Genomic DNA, 23428 nt, shown 5'->3' with positions numbered 1-23428 from the left:
AGGAGGATGCTACAACCGAGCCGGGGGAGGGAGTGCAAGCGGACGATGTTGCTCACATCCCCGTTCGCGGCGTTCGCGGCGTTCGCACTTGTCTCGCCTCCTCCAGCGGGCCACCATCACTTTTCTAAGCGGCGGCGCGCAGGGCGGAGCGGCTCGTCGGTGTCTACCGAAGCGTCGCGCCGCCCACCGGACCTTTGGAAGAAAAGAAAAAAAGATGCACAAGTGCATATCGCTCGTTGAAAAACGCGGCCGCCGCCCTCCACTCGTCGTCGAAACGCGTGAACGACGCGCAAGCCGCAAGGGGAAATCAAGGTGACGCCGAAGCATTGATCAAAAAAAAAAAAAAAAAAAAAAAAAAAAAAATCATTTCACACCAAACCGTTCAAGTGCAAGTCGGTCAAATGTGACATCTTGGACATTCTCGGCGGTGCTTTGAATCCGTAAAAGTGGGGGTCCCCCCCCCCCCCCCCCTCGAAAGCCATTTATTTATTACGCCGCAGTTTAATTACTACCTAAGCCACAGACCCTGATTTTGATCAAACCGAGTACAGCGGGAACCGAGCAACTTTGTGACAACGCATTGTTACGCTACAGCGCCAACGTTGTTATTTTTAAATCGTCACCGTGTAGCGGCAAACATTGTTGATTTTATGAGAAGTACAATGGCAATTGTATTCACGCCAATGGCGACGTATCACGAGTAGAGTATTCTGTCAACAAACTAGCAGCTGCTGGAGGTTGAGCGAGAAGCAATCAATAGGCTTTTGGCACTCTCCCCCTCTCTATCTAACAGCTACCTATCAAATATATAGAAGCTAGCGAGCTAGATATTGAATCTGTTTATCAGCTAGCTAGCTGTCAACCCTATTACTAGTAGCGAGCTAGATAGCTAGCTATCAAATCTGTTTAGAAACTTGCTAGCTATAAATCCTATTTATATCAGCTAGCTGACTAGCTAGAATCGCTAGCTATCGACTCTGTTTAGAAGCTAGCTAACTATCAACCCTATTTGTATCAGCTAGCTAGCTATATTCACAAGCTAGCTATCAAATCTGTTTAGAAACTTGCTAGCTAGAAACCCTATTTCTATCAGATAGCTGGCTAGCTAGATTTGCTCGCGGGCTAGATTGGCTAGCTAGCGATCAAATCTCTATCCAAAGCATCGAGTGTTTGGCCAGTGATAAAGCGAGCGCGGAGATGGGCCGAACCAAGCTGACATTTATTGTTTTGCTTGCGTTTGGAAGGAGCTGCCATGACACACACTTGCAACATTTTTTTTTTTGCTGCGAAACAGAACAAACGAATGGCCGTCCGTCAGTGTTGATGCAAAATCTAGGAGGATGTCAGCCAATTGTTTGGGTTAGCTGGAAGATTAGCGCAGGTATAATACCCGAGTAAGATTCAAAGCAAAAACATGCTTCAAACTGGCACGGTACCAAGGAATGAATAAATTCCGGCGCTGTTGTTGAGCAAGGTGCCACGCAAGAGCAGCTGCACTCAAGTCCCTCACTACCGGGTGGCTTTCCTTTCCCTTTTGTACCATGAGCTCACGTCAAAGATGCCAATCATCCAATTGAAGAAGGAGGCAGCGGGCAAACCATGACAAGATAACACAAACAAGAACAATAACGGTCACGTGTGACAGGAAAAATCAATACAGCACTTTGGCGAGCAATGTGTTACCTGAAGACAATCTGGCCGTGGGAGAACCAACACTTGGGACTATTCCAAATGTATATCAAATATATATTTATATATATATATATATATATATATATCAAATGTTTATGAATTAGAGAAATGATGTCAAAACCTTTTAGTGTCATTAAAACACCCCCGCCCCCACGAAAAAAAATAAACAACCCCAACAAATGGTTCATTTTGGGGGCATCTGCTTGACCTTTGGGAACCAATCAGGAGCTTCTCTTTTGGTCTGCAAATAAAATGGAGGAAAAGTTTGAATTATGAACATGACCGTGTTTTTTGTGTGTGGTTACCTAAAAAAGGTTGAACGACGGTTTTAGGTAGGGGTGGTTGTCTAAAAGGTTTACAACAATTTGGTAAATTCATCTTAATTCAAATGGTCGATAAACAGGTATTTGCTAAAAAAAAGATGTTTGTTCAAAAGGTAGCTAGCCAGGTACCGAGCTAGCAAGCTACCTAACTACCCGTCTGACTTTATATATATTTAATTGATGCAATTTCTTAAGCCGCTATCTTGTTCAAAAGGTACCTAGATACTGTAGCTAGGTACCTAGCTAATCAAGCTACCGAGTTAACGAGGTACGGAGCTACCTTTCTGACTTTATATATGTTTAATTGATGCCATTTCTTCTGCCATTGTAGTGTTCAAAGGTGAGGAGAAATGTAGCTTATTTTACTAGTTTTTAAATTTAAATTTAAAAAGTGAAACAGAAAGTGAAATGATTCACAATTGTCTCCTTTTACATGAGAACCAAAAATTCACCATCTCCGGCTCACACGTTAGATAAGAGACAATGAAAAAGACATTTGACGATAAAGCTTAACTAGGACCATGGTCCTAGTCCTTACGACCATTTTCTTTTAGTCATCACAATGGATTGGCAGCGCTAAGTTTGACATTTTGATTGAAAGAAGTGAAAATGATTGGACATGACATGATTTCTTCTCATTTCTTGCGAACACTTACAAAAAGGGTGGCTTTGGGTTTGCCCGGCGACTGGGCGTCCCGTTTGTGGCCCGACGCGGCGGCCCCCGGCTCGGCTTCGTCCGCCTCCGAGGGGCTCGGGACGCTTTCTTGTTGCGATCGCAGGCCCATCAGCACCTGCTTCATCATCGCTAACTCCTGCGGGATCGCACGCGGGGCAACGCGTTGGACCTCATATTTTGATACGTCGCAACTATTTGCCTCGAGCAGTGCGTGGCAACTTTTATGAAGTCGAGGCACATATTTTACAGCAGGGAAGAAAAAAAAAAACATTTTTTACAAATAAAACAAGTCACAGCAAGAGATGCGGCAGGATAGCAAGAAGAAGAGGCAGAGAGGGTGCCCAACTAAGTTCCGGTCATGTTCGCTGATTCAAAAAAGCGTCCAGAATGGACTTTGTGTGGCGTGGAAGGCATTGTTTCTACGTGTTGCTGAAAGGTATGCGAAGAGCAAAATGTCAGGCAGTCTTGTGGCATTTCCACATGGAATGCTAGCATTAAGCTGGCACATTTTCGGGAGCATTTTGCTTTTTAAACGTACAGTCAAGTGTGTCTTTTGTTTCCAAGTCCACTTCAACAGGGCGTGACAAACAAACAAACAACTTGAAACCAGCAAGAGAGTGAGAACAGGTGCTGCGGAATGAAAACAGATTTAAATATCTAAAACCATGAGATTTTTGGTTTTTTTTTTCCCTAAATTGTCTCCGCATGGCAAATTTTGATGGATTGGAACTTCTGCCATCGACTGAAAAAAAATGTCATTGTTTCGCCTGTCACTACAAAGTGCCGACAGACGTGAACAAGAAACGTTTTCATAGGTTAAAAAAATGAAAAAGTGTTTTCCGGTGTATAAGCCACGGCCCCAATGAATGGTGTATTTTCAAACTTTTTTTCCATATATAAGGCGCACCTTCAATGAATGGTGTATTATTACAATTTTTTTCATATATAAGGTGCACCAGAGTATAAGGCGCACCCCAATGAATGTTGTACTTTTCCCATAAGGCGCACATTCAATGAAGGGTGTATTTTCAAACTTCTTCCATGTATAAAGCGCACCCCCAATGAATGGTGGATTTTCAATTTTTTCCCATATATAAGGCGCACCTTCAATGGTGTGTATTTTCAAATCTTTTCCATATATAAGCTGTATAAGGTGCACCTTGAAAAAATGAAAAATGTTTTCCAAATATAATACATAAATATATGTTAAAAATTCCACATATAAGACGATTATAAGGCGCTACAGTAACGGCTGGGGTTACGCACTACTTCTTCTACAGGGGGGGGGGTGGAGTTGGTGGCTGCCGACAGTAGTTGTGAGACATGTTGCGGCTCAATAGTACTTGACATATAAGGCGCACCGGCGTATAAGGCGCAAAGTCTTTTTTTAGGACAATCAAGGCCCGTGGGTGCACCTTATACACCGGAAAATACAGTCATAATTTTCTGGAGCAATGATTGAAATTGTCGGCACAGATGCTCATCTCGGGGGCACGAACCACACTCCGGACTGAGATCCGTGTTGCCGTTCTATTTCTCGCCCCGGCATGTCGCACACGCGTAGCCGCGCGGCTACGATGGCATCTCAAACAGGCAGGCGCAGGAACAGCTGTCCGCGACAGGGCGCAGAAGCACTTGTGCGGCGGGGGGGACCAGTTTTTCGCTAACATAATCGTAAAGGAATTGTTGCGACGTTGCCAGAAAACTCGTCCGGTGTGAAAATCCTCAACGTTTGTTTGAAACGCGCAGTGAAAAAAAGGCAAACAGGCACGACTGGCTTCATCAGTGCTTTGTTCCTTCCAGGCCTTCTATGTAAACGTCAAGCTTTTCGCCCTGATGACGTTTGTTCGAAAAACGCAGAAAGACATTGGCCGTAGCCGCTTGCGTTTGAAAAGACACCTTTTCCCGTTTAAAAAAAGAACTATCGGACAAAACAAATAGTCGTATCGGAGCGTGGCCGCATATTTGCTGACGTCGTTCGTACAGTCGGAACGGCGAACGGCGGCGGGACAAAAAACGTTTTGACAGGCGGGCGAGAAAAGTCTTCCGTCAAAATGTGCATTTTAGGAGCGAACTTCATATAGGTTGCCGCTTCGGGGAAGTGTGTGCGTGTGCCTGTGCATGTGTGTGTGTGTGTGTAGGGGGGGGGGGGGTTTACATAAGCCACTGACAGTTGCCGATATACTTTGAGCCCTTAATTGGACACAAGAGTATTTTCTCTAAGGCAGTCTTCTCAAACTTTTAACGCCCAATTCTAAACAAAATGACTGAATACACGACTGAATAGACGACTGAATACATACAGACATGCAAGCGTGAATGAATGAATGAATGAAAAGTTATCAGAAGGAGAAATGCTTTCATAGTCCCACAATGGGGAAATTTGCAATTATCAAAATGGACAAAATATCATTAGGTGTGTGATTCAGATATTTTTGGGCCAGCAGCGAATGCCTTGCAGGCCTTGATGCTCCACCACTGGTCATTAGGAAATTTACAAATGTAAATAGTCATCTTCTTAGAATATAGTTTACAAGAATTATTGAAGTCATATTATGGGAACAAAAATATAGGAGCAACGTCGTGATACAGGAAGTAAAGTCGATGGATTAAAAACTATTAAAAAAAAAAAATCAACATTTTCCATCTGGGACCGGTATTAGAATATTCACGATACTTTGTGGGTGTATTTCGGGTTGAAATGGCGAGTACGGGCAATTTTAAAGGTTTCTGATTGTTTTGAAAGAAAGTACCTCGCGATGGTCGAGGAGCCTCTCCAAATCGGCAGCCATGTTGTTTTTCACCTGCAGCAGAGCCGTCCGTTCTTTCCTCAGAGAACTGCCGGCAATAAGGGAGCGAACGTTAACCCCCCCCCCCCAAAAAAAATCATTCAATACATAACACAACGACGGTCAATTGATGAAACGAGTCAGACGATGACTAAGAGTGAGTCGAGGCAAAGGGCAATTGTGCGCCATTCATTTTATCAGGGTGGGGTGCGATTAAGATTAGCGCAGGAGCAGACAAACGACGCCGGGTCTGCCGTATCTTCACGACAGCCCGCAGACTTTCTTTGGAGTCGACGTCAGGGACATTTGTTGGCCGGTCAAGAATAGGGAAACCGTATGGACCTGCTACCAGGTATTGATACCTTTGATAACTTAAGGGTCGGAGCAAATTCCTGCTGGGAAATGAAATCTGGAACTAGAAGCATCAAGCGCTCAAAAATTTCTAAAAGGAACTGTGTCGACCTTAGACTTGAGGAACGATAAAGGACTTTGAGAGAAGTTCGAATCTGACTGGATGCCATTTTTGGGCCATATGCAACGGATGACGGAGAGTCACTTCCTGATTGCAAATCAGTGTGTGTGTGAAATGAGATCCGAATGTGACACATTCTTGACATCAACAGACCGTTTCTGTACTAATTACGCATTGTGTGAATTTCCGTGCAGTTTTTATGACGACCCGCTTGGAATGAAAAAGGTGTCAAAGCATCACAGGAAAATAAAGGGGAGCTAACATAACCCGAGGGATGGTCAAGATGGAAGTCTCAAAGTCAAATGAAATCAAGCTAATTGCAGTCAACGAAAAGGCTCGCGAATGTACATGGCGGACGGCGCTTGCGTACGTGACGTCGTCCTCCAGCGAAGCCACGCGTTGCTTGAGGTCGTTGATCTGTCCGTCCTTGTCTCTCACCGTCTGGATCAGGTAGCTGTAAGGCTGCTGCGTCTGCTCCAGCAGCCGGTTGGCGGCGCACAGCTGCACACAAAATCAGGTTAGCTCAAGCGCGGCACGCGGCGGTGGGAATTATTCGGCTGGAGCGGCGCTTGCGTGCTGTCCACCGTTAACTAGCGTAGCGGGAAAGCCTCTCGCCCTCCCCCCGTCAAACAAAATGGGATTTAAGTGTGGACTTTGCTGCATTTCAAGGGGCTTGTATAAATATCACACAAAAGTGATTGATCAGGTGAACGGTCTGGATTGGATTTTCACGTTTTGCTTCCCAAACGCTGCAGAAAACTGGGCCACGGCCAAGCAGTTAGGAATCCCCCTTCCCTGAAATTGCCTCCGTTCTGGGACAGTTTTGTTTTCTTTCTTTCTGGGAGGGTTTGAATGGAACGGAGACTATGAGCAAAGAGTCCCGCACGCAATTGAACACGAAGGCATTACGTCCAAAATGACATCACAGTCTCCAGTCGGATGGATACGACGAGATGAACCCACAGTTTAAGCTCCACCCACAATTATTACAAGTTATGCCCCCGTTGGTCGTCGCTGCAAGAGTTCATAAACAAACAAATACATAGAAATGGATGGATAGATAGCTGATAGCTAGCTAGCTAGCTCGTTAGATACGATAGATAGCTATCTAGCTAGCTAGCTAATAAAGATTTGATAAGCTGGCTGGCTAGCTAGCTGATAGATAGCTATCTATCGCGCGAGTTAGATTTGGTAGCTAGCTAGCTAGCTATTGATATAGAGTTGATAGCTAAACAATAAATAAATGAATGAATAAATGTCTAAATAGATCTAACAACAAATACACAAATGAATATATAAATCAATCAATAAACAAATATATATATAAAATACGCATATAAATAAATTAAGACATAAACAAGCATATAGAATAAAAAACATAAATAAACAAATAACAAAAATGCAAATAAACAAGCACAATAAAATAAACAAAGAAATATATAAATAAATACACAGTACATAAAAAAGTTTGGTAAAGGGAATAAAAAAGACGGACGAGTCTTCAATCAGTGAAGAATTGTGAATGTTTCCCAAAGCGGGACCAAATTTGCCGGGCTTTCACGCCAGACATTTCTAGATGCCAATCAAAATGGCCATTTTGGAAATATTCATATTTGGGATATGAACCTGTACTGGATGACAAGCCCGAAACGCGTTCAATGGACGAGACGTCGCGTCGCGGCACTCGTTATGTTGCCTTTGCTATCTGGACTCACATCTGTTACACACGAATCCACTTTTACAGCCTCGTAAGAGGGCGAGGGCGAGCGCGAGCGGGTAGGAGGGCAAAGCCAAGCCCGAGGACAATAGCCAAGCTTGCCGGGAGGGGGGGGGGGGGGGGGGCGTCTACGCGGGTGACGGCTTTTCTCAGAAGACAAACCGTCATTTTTCACGGGCTCCTTTCATAGTCAGTGAATCATAAGGTATTCCTGATGAATGCCACTCAGTCTTTGCTGACAGCTGAATGGCTGGTTTATTTAGCCTCAAGTGGGGCCCCGCCTTGTTGCTCTCAACCATCTCGACGCCGGCCGCCGCGACTCCAAAAGCTCTCCCCAAAAATAAACAGCAATTAAAAAGAAACAAAACAAAGAGGCCGACTCGTGTTGATTTGCCATTTTGTTTTGAAGCCGACGTTGACGCGGGACGTGAATTACGTACAAGTACAGTCGCACAACATAACCAAAGTCACGCTTTGTTGTCGCTCTGAGTCAACAATTGTGACAGACAGGCACGACCGCGACCGCGCCCGCGCCCGCTTTCTCACACTTTCTCGCCATTGCTTGTTGCGTTTGCCATTTTCGTGACAAATCAGCCATTCCTTCACTTGATTGACACGGCGGACAACCAATCGGAGGGACATTGCGCGTGCCCAAACAACGTTGCAAAGTCAACAAGCTAGTCATTAGTTACATGCTCATTTTTCGCTCGCTTATTTTTCCTCTTAACTCATTCATTGCCAGACATGAGCAAAAATGTGGCCACTCCAGTGCCGGCCGGGGTTTTTGTCATTTTTCACTCCGATTGCAGGAGCCACAAAATATTGAGTTTCAGGACTACATAAACATTCCTTACGGTGTTGGAAATGTTAAGACGCTCTTCTTTCATCAGAAAAAAAAAAAAAGAGTTCATTCTTAAATGATCTGGGTTTGGAGTTATATGAGCTTGAAATCAGATCAGAATCATCTTTATTGCCAATTTGCTTCCGGGAGAACACGCTGCACTGGTATCTTCTTCTTCTCTTCTTTTCTTTTCGGCTTTTAAAGAGTTATTGGCTTGGGGGAAGAAGCTATTTAAATGTCTGCTGGATTTGGCGCGCATGGATCGGTAGCGGCTGCCTGAGGGGAGTCCCAGGAAAAGGTGGTGGGCAGGGTGCGGAGGGTCCAGTAAGATTTTCAATCAATCAATCAAGAATTTGGATACTTGCGGTGATACATCCGCATAAATTGCAAGAATCCTCATTCTATTTCTAGAGATGATTTGGAGTCGTCTCATTTCAAAAGAGGCTCTTATTTTGAAAACGCGTCATCACCCCCTGCGCTATAGCAACACGTTGAACTGGGGTGTGTTTTACCTCCTGGGATATCTGGCCGCTTTGCGACTGGTGTCTCTCCAAGTCTTTCCTCAGTGATGTGTTGCGCCTCTCCAGCTGGAGCACCCTGCGGGCCAGGTGAACACTGCGCATAAACACAAAGAGTGAGGCCAAAATTCCAAAAACATTGCAAGTTACCACTAGTGTTACTTCAATATTTCCCTCATGGGTTACGTAAGCGTCACAGATGAGATCAATATGATCTTTTTGTGTGGGTGTGTGTTTGGTTTTTTTTTTTTTCATTTGTGATGACGACCAAAAAAAAGTGTGTATGGACTATCAAAACATAGTCAGGACACACACATGCAAATACAAGTTGTAACATAGTGAGTAGTAAGAGAAGGTAAGGTGGGGCGTGGCGTGGCGGAACGGGGGGGTCACGGTGCCTGTGCGCAGATGATGGCAGTATATCACGCAGCCAGACGTCGACATTTGGCAAATGACAAGAGAAGAAAAAAAAGTGCAAGAGGAATTTGTGCTGGTATGAAAAGCTGAAACTTTAATGCCACTGCAAAAACCAGCGAGGAGAGGAGAGGAAGCACTTTGTCACCCGCCGCACAAAAGACACACGCTCATCATCTTTTGCACTGAACACTCAAACACAAACGTGATTGATGAAAGACCACGCGAGGAACGCCGATTTGATTTGGAGCCAGCGTGGTGGTGTTATTCACTTATTGACTTTGATTGCGTGAGAAAAGGAAAAGCTTCTATCTCGATTGGGCTTTGGAACATACGAGGGGCGGCCCCGAGATTCACAGGGCTAACGTGTTTGATGGATGAAGCGGCGTCTTGAAAAAGCCTTTTTTTTTTGGTATTACCGCGGTGCCTTGAGGTATCGGTTTCATTCTTTCCGTAACTTCAAACAGAGCGGTCTCAAATCGGCTCCCACCAGTCAAATGGATGGAAATGCCATTAATCGGTTCCGGCCTTTGCGACAAATCTGTTTTATAGTACAGTGATACCTCAGCTTACGAACTTAATTGATTCCCGGAAAGTGTATGTAAGTGTGTCTTCCAAACATTAATTTCCCACAGGAAACCATCAAAATGAGAATAATCCGTTCCTAGGTCCCCATTAAAAAATACATTTCTAGGAAATAAGCCTCAAAACTACACACAATATACCTTATTTTATGTGTAATAAATGTGCTACGGTATTGTACTTAAAGAAATAAACCGTACAGTGTAATAAAGTTGTTTTATTGACCTTTGTGATGGTGGTTGATGGCTTGATGGAATGGATAGCTTTTTGCATAAAGTGTCTCAAGGAGCTCTGGGTTGTACAGCTTAGAAGTTGTGGTATTGCAACAGCATCAGATGCAGGCAGGCAGGCACACTGGAAACTTTATGAATAGCGGGTTCACTTGCTTCAAATTGTACTGATGGCTTGTGCGGGTTATTTGTGGAGCCTGATTGTTGGGATATTTTAACCTTACAGTCTACAATCTGCCTTTGAATCAATCATCAATCATCATCAATAAAGTTGAAACGAGTCCAAATGTCACTGTTTTCTATCCATTTTCTTACCATTTCAGTTTTTTTTTTGTGACAAGCACAGTCGTCTCCTTTTCGTGTGTGTTTCTGTTTCTGAAACCCTGCTGGGCGTGTCGCCTCCCTCCTCCACCACGGATCGTGACCAAACACGTGCAGCTTTAACCGAAGACTGGGGGTGGCGAATAGAGGAGAAAAAAAAAGCCGGCTGCCATTTCCAACTTTGTTCACTTCAGAGATGCAGCTCCAAGAAACGGCTCGTTCGCAAACGACACATCACTCATTGTGGCGCTCCGTGTGTTTCCCGAAAAATCGTTTGTATGCCAAGATTATATTCTTGCGAATTTAACATTCGTAAGGCGAAATGTTTGTTAGCTAAAGTGTTCGTAAGCCAAGGTATCACAGTGAAATGTTTGAAAGTAAACTCCACCTTAGGAGCGGCTTTAAACAGCTTGATGTCTCTTTTGAAGACTGGCTGACTATTGGCCATCATGCTGTTTGTTGTTAATTGGGAGTCGCGGAAGAAAACACAAAAACCGGAAGGTTGAAACTGCCCTTGACGCCATGCGAAAACCTGAGCGCGCAAATATGTGTTTGTTGATGTCATTCATTCCAGGTGAGGAAAGAAGTCTCAACAAGGAGACGACGCGGTTTCAGTGTCGCCGTGTGTTTTTTGTGTGCGCCTTTCTCTTTTCTTTGCGTGGCCATTCCCAGCCGTGTGCCTCAGGGTCCGTACCTCTGCTGGAGCCTCCTTCTCGCCGTGGTGGGAACGTTGGCTCCGTAGCCGTAGGAGAAGAGGACCCTTTCTGCTTCCTCTTCATTCTCGACTGGATGGACACCAAAGCAAACACCAGCTCGTCAGTCAAGATTGTTGAACATATGGTCGTTATAGAAAGTCTACACACCCCTGTTCAGGTTTTTGGGCTATACAAATCAAGCCAAGATAAATCCTTTGGGTTTTTTTCCCCCTTCCGCCACCGATGGGACCTATAACTGACATTACTCATTTAAAAAAAATACATCTTTTAGACAGAAGTAAAAATAAACAGAAATCATGAGGTTGCATAAGTGTGCACACCCTCTCAAACCGATCACCCTACCCTCACCTAACTCATTCACTGGCAGACGAAAAAAAATGTGTCCACTCCAGTGCTAGGATTTTTGAATTGCAGGACCCACAGAAAAAAAAAAGAGTTAATTCCTAAGTTATACGGCTCTGGAGTTATCTGAGCTTGGAATGGGGGCATCTGTACAAAATACAATACACACATTGATTCGTGCAGCGCTTTAACAACAGCCCAAGCTGTAAAAAAGGTAAAAACATTGCCAGAGGTCTGACCGGTGCTTTATTGGCACTCCAAGAAGAAAACCCAAAACCTGAACAGTGGGAGTCAAGAACACAGGCTCAAGCCCAAATGGAAGGAGTAACCATGACGACGAGTGAGCGGGGCCTCACTTTGGGCAGCCTGCATGGTGACCTGGTCCAACTCCCGCTCCAGTTTTTCGTAGGTCTCCAGTCGGGACGCCTGCTCGGCATTTTGAGCGTGAAGCTCCGTGGTGCGTTTCTCTGATGACGTCTGCAGCCTGTAAAATTCCTGCGTCAGGACCTGGCGTGGGAGAGGAAATCAAGTTGACACATATACTATGCTGCAAATGTGCATTTCGGTTTGATTTGGAAAAATAGCGTTTCCCAAAATATGGCCTATTACAGTGCGGAGGCTATGAGCGGATTTCAATGGTTGTCATGTTGATTATTGGCGAGTTGATGTCACTTTTCAAGAGTTGCGGCAACGTTTTTGTCAAAGGACTACCACCTAATTTCCATCGGAACCATTTTTTTGTGGGCTGAAATTTGTTGAGGTGGCAAAGTTGCAGAGTCCATCCATCCATCCATCCAAAAACATCCGTCCATCCATCCATCTCACAGGCAGTGCAAATCCAAGGAAAACCCCCAAAATAATATTTTCCTCTTCACTCCCATACTAGATGTACAAAAAAAAGGGTGAAAAGCGGCGCATCGTTTCTGTTGGATAACAAGAAGAAAGGCACGGAGCCGGTCGCCAGCCTTCTTGCATCAAGAGATGATCTACGACTTTCTTTTCAGTTTTCTTGGCTCTTCTTAATTACTTTTTTCCCCCATAAATCGCTCAGGGCAAAAAAAAAAAAAAAAGAAGAAGCGAGGAACTATCGCGAGTGCCGTCTGATGACTAAAACCAAAAGTGTTGCGAGTGTTGAAAGAATTGTGTCTCGATGACGAAGGCTCGCCGACAGGTTGGCAAGGAAAATAAAACATAGCAACGGTGGAGGAGGAACAATCATTTTCAAGGCTGAGGGGGCTCGGGGGAGTGGAGTACCTCCAGTTTTTTGCGTAGCTTCTCACACTCCACCTGGCATTGGGCCAGAGCCTTGTCCGTCTCGTCCTTCAACAATTGAGCGCGCTCGGCTTCGAAGGAGTGTAGCTTGGCCTGGTTGGACCACTGGGCCACCTTGCTGTCGCTGCCGAGCTGCAGCCGGCGAAACCTGCCGGGGAGAAAAAAAGAAACTCGCATGCCACGTCACGCGCACTCGCTCTTACATTCGGGAGACGGATATCGCCCTTTCTTGATTGTGTGAATGGAGTTCTTACAAAGCGCCTTATATATGCAAAATGTTTACAAATATTTCATTCGTTGAAGGTGCGCGTTATAATGCGGTGCACCTTATGGTCATTTACCTTGAAAAAAATGGAGTACTCGGAAATTGCATTATACGTATATGTAAAAGGTTGCAAATGTGTCATTCATTCAAGGTACGCCTTATAAAGCGCGATGCTTGATGGTCTGAAAAATACGCTACTTTTCCTATAATAATGTCGCGAACGTCAATTCCAATGTTGGCTTGTCTACATTTGCCCTGCGAGTGGTTGGCAAGCGGCCCGAGGTGCGCCGCCTCTGACACCAAGACGGTCGGGATGGGCTTACGGGTGACCCCGACGAGGACGAGCTCGCCACAAACATCGTTCGTGCGACTCCAGTCTGGTAGTTTTAGCCATGCTATTGTGAACACAACGCGATAGACTCGAAAAAAGCCGTCAATCGGGACTTGTTTGCGGAGTTCGGGTCTTGTTTAGTCACTCAACTCTATTTAAATGGCACTTGATGACAAACTGCTTTTTAGATCGTAAAAGATGGATGGGAGGGGTCCAATCATTTTTTTCCCCCACAATCGGTGAAAACGAGTTTTTACAGGCAGTGTTAAAAACACGCTCCTTTCCGCCCATCGCCAACACTTGGATGTTGCAATCGACGAGCTGTAAAGTGGGAAAAAAAACTACTACGGATCTGTCCGTCTGGTAGACACAATAAAATACGGTGATTCACAAGATATTATCTTCAATCATAAAAAAAAAAAAACATGAAGGGGAGTAATCATCTGCGTCTCTTTCAAAAAAAAAATATATAATACAGCACTTGGCAAGTGCAGTGTTGCTCAACAGGACTGCCGAGTCTTCAAATGTCAGAAAGGAAGACAAGCGCCCACAGCGATGCTTGGCCTCGTTTGATGTTGGGTGATTGCGTTTGGCAGTCGGCGCAGGCAACTTAATGAGAGCGAAATGGCGGGGACCTTGTGTTCTCACATCCACGTCGTTTGGAGCGAAACGTGGCGTCGATCGGGAATTTGCGAGCTGGCACGCAAAGCTTTAAATCTTGCGTACCATCTTGAAAAAAAAAAAAAAGAGAGCTCGTATAACTCGCCAAGTTCAACTCATTTTCGTCGTTGCCAGTTCCCATTTCAAGAAGTCAAAAATAGCGTTTTTCCGGACTATCGGGCGCACCGCGTGAAGACGCACCTTCAATGAATGACATATTTTAAAACTTTTTTCCATATATAAGGTGCTTTCTGAGAACTCCATTCACACCCAAAATTTTCTTTGAGGTAAAGTACCGTATTTTACGGACTATAAAGCGCACCAGATTAAAAAGCGCACCTTCATTGAATGACAAATTAAAAACCCTTTTTTCCATATACAGTTAACATCCGACTTACGACCGAGTTCGGTTCCAACCAAACGGTCGTAAATCGAAATCCATTCAAAATGTTGAATAGAGACTCGGAGGCTAAATGACTCGCATTCTCGGATTATAAGGCTCATGGTCAGCTTTTGAAAAAAAAAATGAAGACTTTTACGTGGAAAATACGCTAATTGCTTCTTCGATGAGTTGTTTGATAAGAAGAAAACGCTGACGACGGCTCTAGTTTATGAATTTTGGGGCAGATTTTAGGAAGCGTCGCGGCATGCTTGATTGGCTTTCACGGTCCATAGAAAATAACACGGCGGCCCACATTTGGCTCCCGGCGCCTTGAGTTTGACACCAGTAAGGTACGGCGATTGAATTGAGGAAAACTCTGTTTGGGATTTGAGCGCTGGGGAGTTCTAAAAGCGATGCAAGAGAAGGTGAACTTTTAGAACCACTATACATTTTGGAGTGTACGGGTCCATTGAATGGCAACGTCGCCAAAAGGTCTCCAAGCGGCCATTTGCTTTTAAGGACAACCCGTTTAAAGCCTCGACAATTACCAGGTATTTTTAATTGGTGGTTTAGGTGTTGTGACGTGAACCGCATAACGCCTTTATTGGTCCTAAACAGCAATTTTAATAGAGGTAGAAAATGTCTCGGTCGAGTCGTCGGGCTCAAACACCCTTTGTGAATTTTGTGCCCAAAAATAAAATACAATAAAATAATGGTTCAATTCGCCCGTTGTGAGCATTTGAATGACACAAATCACCGACGATCCCCCAACTCGTCGGGTATGCGCTACGCCTTGGAGAAAAACAAGAACAAAGCAGTTCTTCAAGTGAGAGGTGGAGAGGTGGTTGGGGGCGTGCGTGAATTTGCTTTCCCGGAGCCACAGAGGTTGGTTGCTTTGGACAATATTAATAACTCCCGATTACAGCTGACCTGATAGGATTTCATCAGCCCGCGAGCCGTGACGGACAAGTGCACATGCTCGCCGTTTTGATGCGAGGAATGACTTTGTGCGAATGTGTGGGCTTTTCCCTTCACATGGAGAATCCCGGACTTTCCCCTCTTTCAGGCTCCAAATGGCCTTTTTGATGCCTTCATTTTTCAACGACGCTGGTCTGACGCCATTTCAAACTCGCCCGCCTCATTCTTTGCCCCCAAAAATAGGGGCGCGCGCAAGGGTGAGGGGTTAAGGGCTCGTTGCTGGCATCTGTCGTTGCTGGCTTGCCGTGCGTGGCGGGAATGCAATCGCGGTAAAGACGGGTGGGCGGAAGGGTAGCTGTTGGTTATGGAAAGTAAAACCAACTGCAGCTGGCGGTTTGGATCCGGAGAAATGACAAGCATGTAGTACGTCGTACCCCAGAGACAGGGACACGACTGCTGCTGCTGCGTTGTGTGCGGGTGACATTTATAGCCTATTTTACAGATGACAGACAGCTCCAGTCAAATATGAAATAAAGATTGGGCATACTTGAAATTGTTTACGTACTCGTTTTTCTGCATAATTATGTAGCGTGCGCACAAGTGCAGTATACAAACGTGTGAACCTTCCTGTGATTGTGAGACAAAACGGAGTTACCGCACCAGTCGTGGGTCAAGATGACTTCACATGTAAGGCGCACCTGCGCATAAGGCGCCGGGTCATCTTTTGAAGACAAGCAAGGCTTTTGGGTGCGCCGCATTGTCTAGAAAATACTGCACTTTTATACCGATTTTTTTTTCTTTTTTAATGTCAGGGAGACGGGAGGGGCTAAATAAAAGACCTGCCTTGTTTTGGTAAGGAAACAGGGGAATGGTTAACATTTGCAGTCAATCTGACATGGCTGCTTTCTCTTCCTTCCCCCGGGCGAGAGACGCAGTCACCCAAAGTGACTCCGGTGTGACTTTTAACCCCGCTGCTTCCCTCCACGGCGAAATCAAAGCACCGTCGCGTAGTAATGATGGCCTTTCAGACGTACAACAGGGCACGCTACGTGTAGGTCAGCCGCTCCTTCGAGTAATGTTCTCCGCGTTTGCGTTTTGGAACGGGAGAAAAGGGCTGACTGGCTAATGACGCAAGGCCAGAATAATGAGGCCTTTTCAAATGAATATGAAATATGATGCAGCCTTGCGCGACAACCCAGAAAGAAACTGCACCGACTGGCTCGGAGTTGTTTTTGACACCTGGGACAAATCTTCTCATAGGTTTCTGATGTTTAAACGTCAACCAGGAAGTGACCTTCACGCTCATTTTTATACCGTCAGAACCACGATCAGATTTGATTTTTTGGGGGTGACAAAGCAACGGAAAAGTGTGGCATGGTCGTGGTTAGCATACCTGCATCACTGTAAAGGGATCTCGGTTCGCATCTCTACTTTGTTTTGCCGCCATATAAAAAAAAAAAAAAACATATTTTTGGGACTATAAGGTGCACCTTCAATGAATGACATATTTCAAAACTTTTCCCACGTATAAGACGCACCTTCAATCCATGACATATTTTAAAACTTTTTCACCACACAGGGCGCACCGCATTCTAAGGCGAACCTTCAATCAATGACATATTTGAAAACCTTTTTCAACACATTAGGCGCACCTTCAAATGAATGACATATTTCAAAACTTTGTCCACATAAGGCGCACATTCAATCACTTCCATATTTTAAAACTTTTTTCACACACATAAGGCAGTGACCTTGAGAGTTTTGAAAGGCGCATATAAATGAAATGGATTATTGTTATTATTGTTAATATAAGGCGCACCTTCAATGATTGATCATATTTTAAAACTTGTTCCATATATATAAGGCGCACAGTCAGCTTTTGAAAAAAATGGAGGCTTTTAGGTGCTCCGTATAGTGCGGAAAATTCAATACTTCAGGTTAATCCGGGATATGAGTTTCAATCATGGTTTTGCCTATTTGCGCCGTGCGATTGTTGCGTAGCGATGAATTCTCGCCCCGCGTCAATCTAGGAAACGGAGAAGCGTGCGTAGCAGGCAACAAAAGGCTTTGATTGAATGAGAAGCTCCGGTTGAAACGACACACGCCATTGTCACCTTAATAACTTGCTCTTTAGTTGTTTTGTTATGGCACACCTACGACTGTCTGAGTATGTCTAGCATATATACCGGATGAGCCTCCATCCTTGATTGTCGCCGAAGCAAATACACACCGTGCCTCTGTGGAATCACAAGTCAACGTAGCAAATTGACTCATGATGTCAGATTGACAACCCGAGTCAGCGTCCAATTGCTTTCTGTCTCTTTACTTAGTGTCCTTCACTTTTGAAAGCTGATTGGAAATATAATAATAATAATAATAATAGATATACATCTTCTTTTCCTTTGGGCTTTTGACCTTGAGGCGTCGCCACAGCGAATCAATGTTCTCCATCTCACACCAGCTCCCTTCCTGTCTAAATCTAGCAAAGTTTTCCAAATAAAAGGCACAGCACATTATGAGGCACGACAGTAGACAATGGGGTTATGCAGTACTTCTTCTACTGAAGGAAATTGAGTCAGAGGCTGCTGATAGTAGTTGCGTCACAATATGACTTGACATATACTGTAAGGCGCACCTGCGTATAAGGCGCAAGGTCATCTTTTGAAGAAAATCAAGGCTTTTGGGGGCGCCTTATGCACCGGAAAATACGGTGATCAATGTCTGCCTTGCTTTTTTTGTTGAATGGTGATTGGCCAATACAAACACGCCTGCTCACAAGGAGACGCGACACCAGGAAGTGACGTGTCAGGAAGCGAAGATGAGTCGAGTGGTGCGGTGCATTCAGGTGCGCTCAGTTTGCTCGAGAACCCATTTTCGGTTGTAAAGCAAATCGGTGGCGAAGCGAGGTGCGCTGAAACTTACTGTTCCAGAAGCTGGTCGTATCGCGACCGAGTCTCCCTCTCGGCAGCAAAGGCCCGGTCCTTCTCCAGCACGGCGTTGTCTCTGGCCTCGCGCAGGTTTCTGCCCAACCAAGACGGCTTTAGGACTCTCGGGACCGCAGAGAAGGAAGGAAAAATGACGCTTGAGGAGAGCGCACCTGTTCTCCCTCTCGTACATCTCCCTGGATGTTCTCTGCAGGTTATCGATTTCCTGAGCCGTCTTCAGTCGGATGTTCTCCAGCTCGTCTCTGAGCTTCCGCTCGTACTCGGACTTATGGTGATCGCTGTCAGGCAAAAAATATACACAAGAAAATCAAGAAAAAAGGAACGTTGCCAAAGTCAAGGACTGGGGGCCAAATCTGGTCCACCCATCATTTCATTCGGCCCGCGAAAGCAAATCAAACCTTTGACATTTCATGCGCATCCGTCAAGCACGAGCTAGCTAGTGATCGACCTAGCTAGCGAGCTAGGCAGCAAGCTTTCTGTCTATTCGGCTAACTGGCTTATTGCTGAGGTCACATGTGTACAAGTTCAGGCCCGGGTGCCAAATCTGGCCAGCCACGTCATTTTATTCGGCCCGCGAAAACCAATCAAATCGTTGTCATTACATGCTCATCTATCAAGCTAGTTCGTGAACTAGCTAGCTAGCTAGCTAGCTTTCTGTCTGATCAAGTATCTGGCTAATCCCTTCGATTACAGGTGTCACAGTAAAGGCCCAGGGGCCAAATCTGCCTCACCGCATCATTTTCATCGGCCGAGAAAGCAAATTAAACTTGTGAAATTCCACGATGCTAGCTAAAATCTGAACCCAAATTTGAAATTGTTGTATTTAAAGCATTTTGGCATAAATTTGAAAATGAGTTATTCATGAAGTTGTCGTACGCTCTAGATGCAATATGTGGAGGGAATGAAACATTCTAATGCAGGGGTGTCCAAAGTCGGTAATGATCAGCTCATCAGCCGGCTGTAAAGCAGCATCAAAATGGTCCTGATGATTTGAATCAGGTGCGTTGCTCCTGGGTGAGCTGGAAAACAGGCAGGACCCACTTTGGACACCCCTGTTCTAATGGCTTCCGCAAATTCAAAATGGCCGCCGCGGTCAAAAATGACATTGACACCCTTGACGTAAAGTGCTTGTGCGGCTAATTGTAGCTCAAAAGCAGCAGATGCTAACCCGGATGCCACGTATTTTTCATAGGCGTCTTCTCGGGCCTTCTTGGTGTCCTCCAGTTGCACCTGGTGCAGGTACACAAAAGGTTAGACGTCACTCAGCCATGACGTCAAGGCGCCAAAACGGTTAAAAACCTGCAGGCGCTCCAGGCGATCTTCTTGGTGTGCGCAGCGAATGCTCAGCTCCATGTTCTGCCTGTGCAGGTATTCCTTATCCTTCTGCAGCAGAGTCACGGACTGATGCAACGTCGCCATCTGGAGGGCGAAAACATCACAGCGGGAGAGGTGAGAGAATTTTTTTTTTTGAAAATACACCATTCATTGGGGGGTGCGCCTTATACTGCGGTGCGCCTTACACACCAGAAAATACGCTAAACTCTTTGCTGTTGAAGATTTTGCATCGAGCGGCCGAGAAAGCCAAACGGGCTGTGCAGGATGTGTCGCGTTGGGCATCAGGGGGCACGCACCTCTTTGCTGAGGGTCTCTCGCTCCTTGCCGAGGGCAGCGTGGGTCAAGTTGAGGGTCTCAAATCTTCTCTTCGCCTCCTTCACTTCGGCCTCCAACAGGTCACGCTCGCTACCGGACGCGACGTATGACACAAACGTCCTTTTAGTGTACAGTACATATGATCAAGCAAGTTGGGCTCAAATTCATTTTGGTCCCGAGCCACTTCAGAGTTGGCTCGGGCGCATTTTGCCAAAAATACAGCGAAGCAACAAGGCCGTTTCACTGAATAGTTGATGGATGGAGAGCAAGCGTGATTTTGCACGGAAGCCATTTCAAAGCTGTCAATCACCGTTTGACGTTGGGGTAGTTTTCCCGCCGGTAGTCGCCATCTTGGATGTGTCGTTTGGTGTCGGCCAGCTCCAACGTCAGACGCTGGCTCCTTAGCTCCAACTCCGTGCGGAGACGGCGTTCCTCCTCGTAGCTCTGAACGCATGCAGAATACATGGCAGAGGAGAGAAAAAAAATATGTGGGAGAAAGAAGTAAAAAAAGAAATACGGGAGCTGCTGTAAAGGCAGGAACTCTCGCGGCGCCATCTTGAAGTCAAAACAATGACCAAAATAGTCATGCGACAACACAAAAGACGCAGACAGTCGTTCAATTTTAAGCACTTTCTGCACCCTCTTTGTTGTATCAAGCAGTTCAAGATGTAAGACGAGAGGATCAAAGCGTCCTTTTCACCAATGGAATGCTACAAGCTAAATGTTGAAAGCAAACACGAAGCTGTAGCATCCATTGATAAGAAGAGATTGTCTCACATCTGCTTTGCCACACAAATCCGCTTCAATTCCAAGCCGCGACCGTTCCACTGACGCCGCAGACTGTCCAACAGCACCGACCTTTGCCGCTGAACAAAGCGGGGCTGTGAAAATGCTGCCCATTACAGGCAGAAAAAAGCACAGTCGCCGCTGAGCTGACATTCCGCCCAAATCAAAAACAGTGCTGACATATTTGTGCTGCCGAAAAGGTGCAACCGCTCAGCACAGTCTCCTCCTTGATGAATGTCGTGGCCCAAAATTGCTGAAAGTCAACGCGTATCCGTTCCACATGATGCACAACAACACAACATGTGACATCACAAGACAACACAAAACAACAAAACAAGCTGACGGCCGGCTTGGGCGCCATCTTGGACCTATATCTTAGACATAAACTACAATACAATAGCACATTTATTATACATAAAATACGGTATATTTTGTGTAGTTTTAAGGCTTATTTAGTAGAAATGTACATTTTATGGGGACTTGGGAACAGATTAGTCTCATTTTAATGGTTTCTTATGGGAAATAAATGTTTGGGAGATGAACTTTTCACTCTTTCTGGGAACCAATGAAGTTTGTAAGCTGAGGTTTTAAACTGATATTCACTGCACAGTACCTCCATCAGAGCCTTCATTTGTGTCCGCAGCGTCTCCAGGTCTTGGCTCAAAGTGTCTTTCTTCACACTCAGCTCAGCCACCTGAGCTCGTAACGGAGTCACCGTTTCGTAAAAGCGCAGCTGCAATTGTCATGAAAACGCTGAACAAACATATCGGGGATGTGGAGGAAAAGGAGCGCTGAGAAACTCACGCACTGCAACAAATTCCTGAATGGACAGCGTCTCTTCTGGGAGGTGGCGAAGCTCCTGGTAGCGTTGGTGCGACATGTCCAAGTCCCGGAGAGAGCGGCGCAGCTCTCCGGCTTTCTCCCGCATCTGCAGGTTGGCTTCCTCCAGTTGCTGTTGCCGGAGTAGGATTTCGTCCATTTCCTTCTTGCGAAGAGCCTGCTGCTTTCTGAAGACGCCGATGTTTTGTATTTAACAGCACGAGAGCATACCGGCGTACAGACGCTCACCTGTATTCCTCCTGAGCGAGTTTCAGCTCGCTGTCCAGCCTCAACGCCAACAATTGTTTCTGATGGAGAGCGTCGTTCAGCCTCTCGTCGAGCTCCTCCACCTAGCGTACAGCAAACACAGCGCCACTGAAACCCACGTAGGAGCATTCAAATATGACTTCTTGTCGCAAGAATAAACAACTTTATTAATGTAAGATTGCTATTCTAATCTAGTGTCAGGTTCGGGATTCTATTCTGGCTCAGAATCAGAATCAGGAAACCTTTATTCCTCCCCAAATGGGGAAATGTGCTCTGGCCTTCTTGTGATGAGTTTGCAGGATCTCCCCGGTTCTGTGTGGCTTTTCTCCGGGTAATAATAATAATAATAATAATAATAATAATAATACATTTCATTTCTAAGCGCCTTTCAAAACTCTCAAGGTCACTTTACAGTCACAGGTTACGTTTTTCTGTGGGTGAGCAGCGGCAGCCACATGTGCCAGCGTTCACTCAACCCGGAAGTAACTTAAATAGATGGGAAGCTCGCTACCTAGCTAATATATTGCTAATAGCTAGCTAATAGATAGATAGCCAGCCAGCTAGACCTCTAATAGCTAGCTTATATATAACTAACAGATATCAAATAGGTAGCTTGATAGCTAGCTCGACTGTCATAATTTATGATGGAACAGGAACCCTAACCATGAATTGTTTTCAAAGTTTACTCACTTTGGGGTACTCCTGTTTCCTCCCCCCCCCCAAAAAAAACACGAATATCAGGTTGATGGATCACAATGGAAAGCTTGGGTTACCTTGGACATGTGGTCAGCCTTCAAGTTGTCTATGGCGAGGTTTTTCTGGGAAAGTTCGATTTTCAGCAACTGGACGTTGTGAAGCAGCTCCTTCCGCTCGATCAGCTGTCGGATGAGCTTCTGAGAGCCCGGACGCACTTCGTCTGACGAGGAGATATCCTCGATGGTGGGAACGGTGGTCTCCAGGCTCACCTCCTCCGACTCTTGCTCCAGGGAGCTGGAGGCGTTGGCGGCTCTCGACTTTGCCTTCTTTGGGGGCATTTTCTGTTTCCGCACCGGCTCCACTTGCTAATGCTAAAAAGCTAAGAGTCCATAAGTCACCGGCTAAGGTTGCGGAACGACAACGTTTACTAACGGAAATGGCTTCGCGTTGGAGCGCCTTATTATTTGTATTTCCTTAAGTTCTTCCAAATGTTATCTAAGCACCAAACGAGAGGCCATAAAGAGGAAAGCTGTCAGAAACACACTCGGTTCTTTCTTTTCAAGGGTCCCGCTTCGTTCCACAACAGTCCCGGGGTACATCTTGTTTACTGGCGTTAGGTAATTCATATTGTATTGGTAAATTCACGTTGAAACAGTGGAAGGACAACGTATCCTTTTATACTGAAATGAAACGTACCCTTGTTACTTGTACCGCCACCTGTTGTCACATACGCCGCAGTACAACTCCTTTTGTACACGTGTACTTGTTTACAAAATTGAGCGTTTATTCGTTATTAAAATGTAA

General features: G+C 45.3%; 1 protein-coding gene across 3 annotated transcripts; it reads right to left on the bottom strand.

Annotated features, from left to right (window-relative positions):
* Window positions 1–9: 9 nt before the first annotated feature.
* On the bottom strand, window positions 10–23247 carry pibf1 (progesterone immunomodulatory binding factor 1). Of its 3 annotated transcripts, XR_016116978.1 has the most exons (19): window positions 22702–23245; window positions 21911–22011; window positions 21651–21849; window positions 21456–21575; window positions 20367–20500; window positions 20038–20146; window positions 19706–19825; window positions 19575–19636; window positions 18559–18684; window positions 18384–18482; window positions 12888–13053; window positions 11990–12140; window positions 11270–11360; window positions 9023–9125; window positions 6323–6453; window positions 5445–5529; window positions 2672–2827; window positions 1437–1933; window positions 54–192 (listed from the first exon to the last, which is right to left on the bottom strand). XR_016116978.1 is itself a non-coding variant. In XM_089012764.1 (18 exons), exons 1-18 carry the CDS (start codon window positions 22960–22962, stop codon window positions 10–12), a joined length of 2397 nt encoding a protein of 798 aa, XP_088868890.1. In that variant the 5' UTR covers window positions 22963–23247. The 3 variants fall into 3 exon arrangements, 2 of the variants coding, with proteins under 2 accessions (XP_088868890.1, XP_088868891.1); XM_089012764.1 differs by lacking the exon at window positions 1437–1933 and having other exon boundaries at window positions 10–192; window positions 22702–23247; XM_089012765.1 differs by lacking the exon at window positions 54–192 and having other exon boundaries at window positions 448–1933.
* Window positions 23248–23428: the final 181 nt, after the last annotated feature.

This window comes from Hippocampus bargibanti, linkage group LG13 (genome assembly GCF_051943395.1).
Source record: "Hippocampus bargibanti isolate YZ-2025 linkage group LG13, ASM5194339v1, whole genome shotgun sequence".
Classification (NCBI taxonomy): Eukaryota; Metazoa; Chordata; class Actinopteri; order Syngnathiformes; family Syngnathidae; genus Hippocampus; species Hippocampus bargibanti.
Note: the sequence above shows the minus strand (reverse complement) of the source record. Positions and strands in the feature narration are given on the sequence as shown.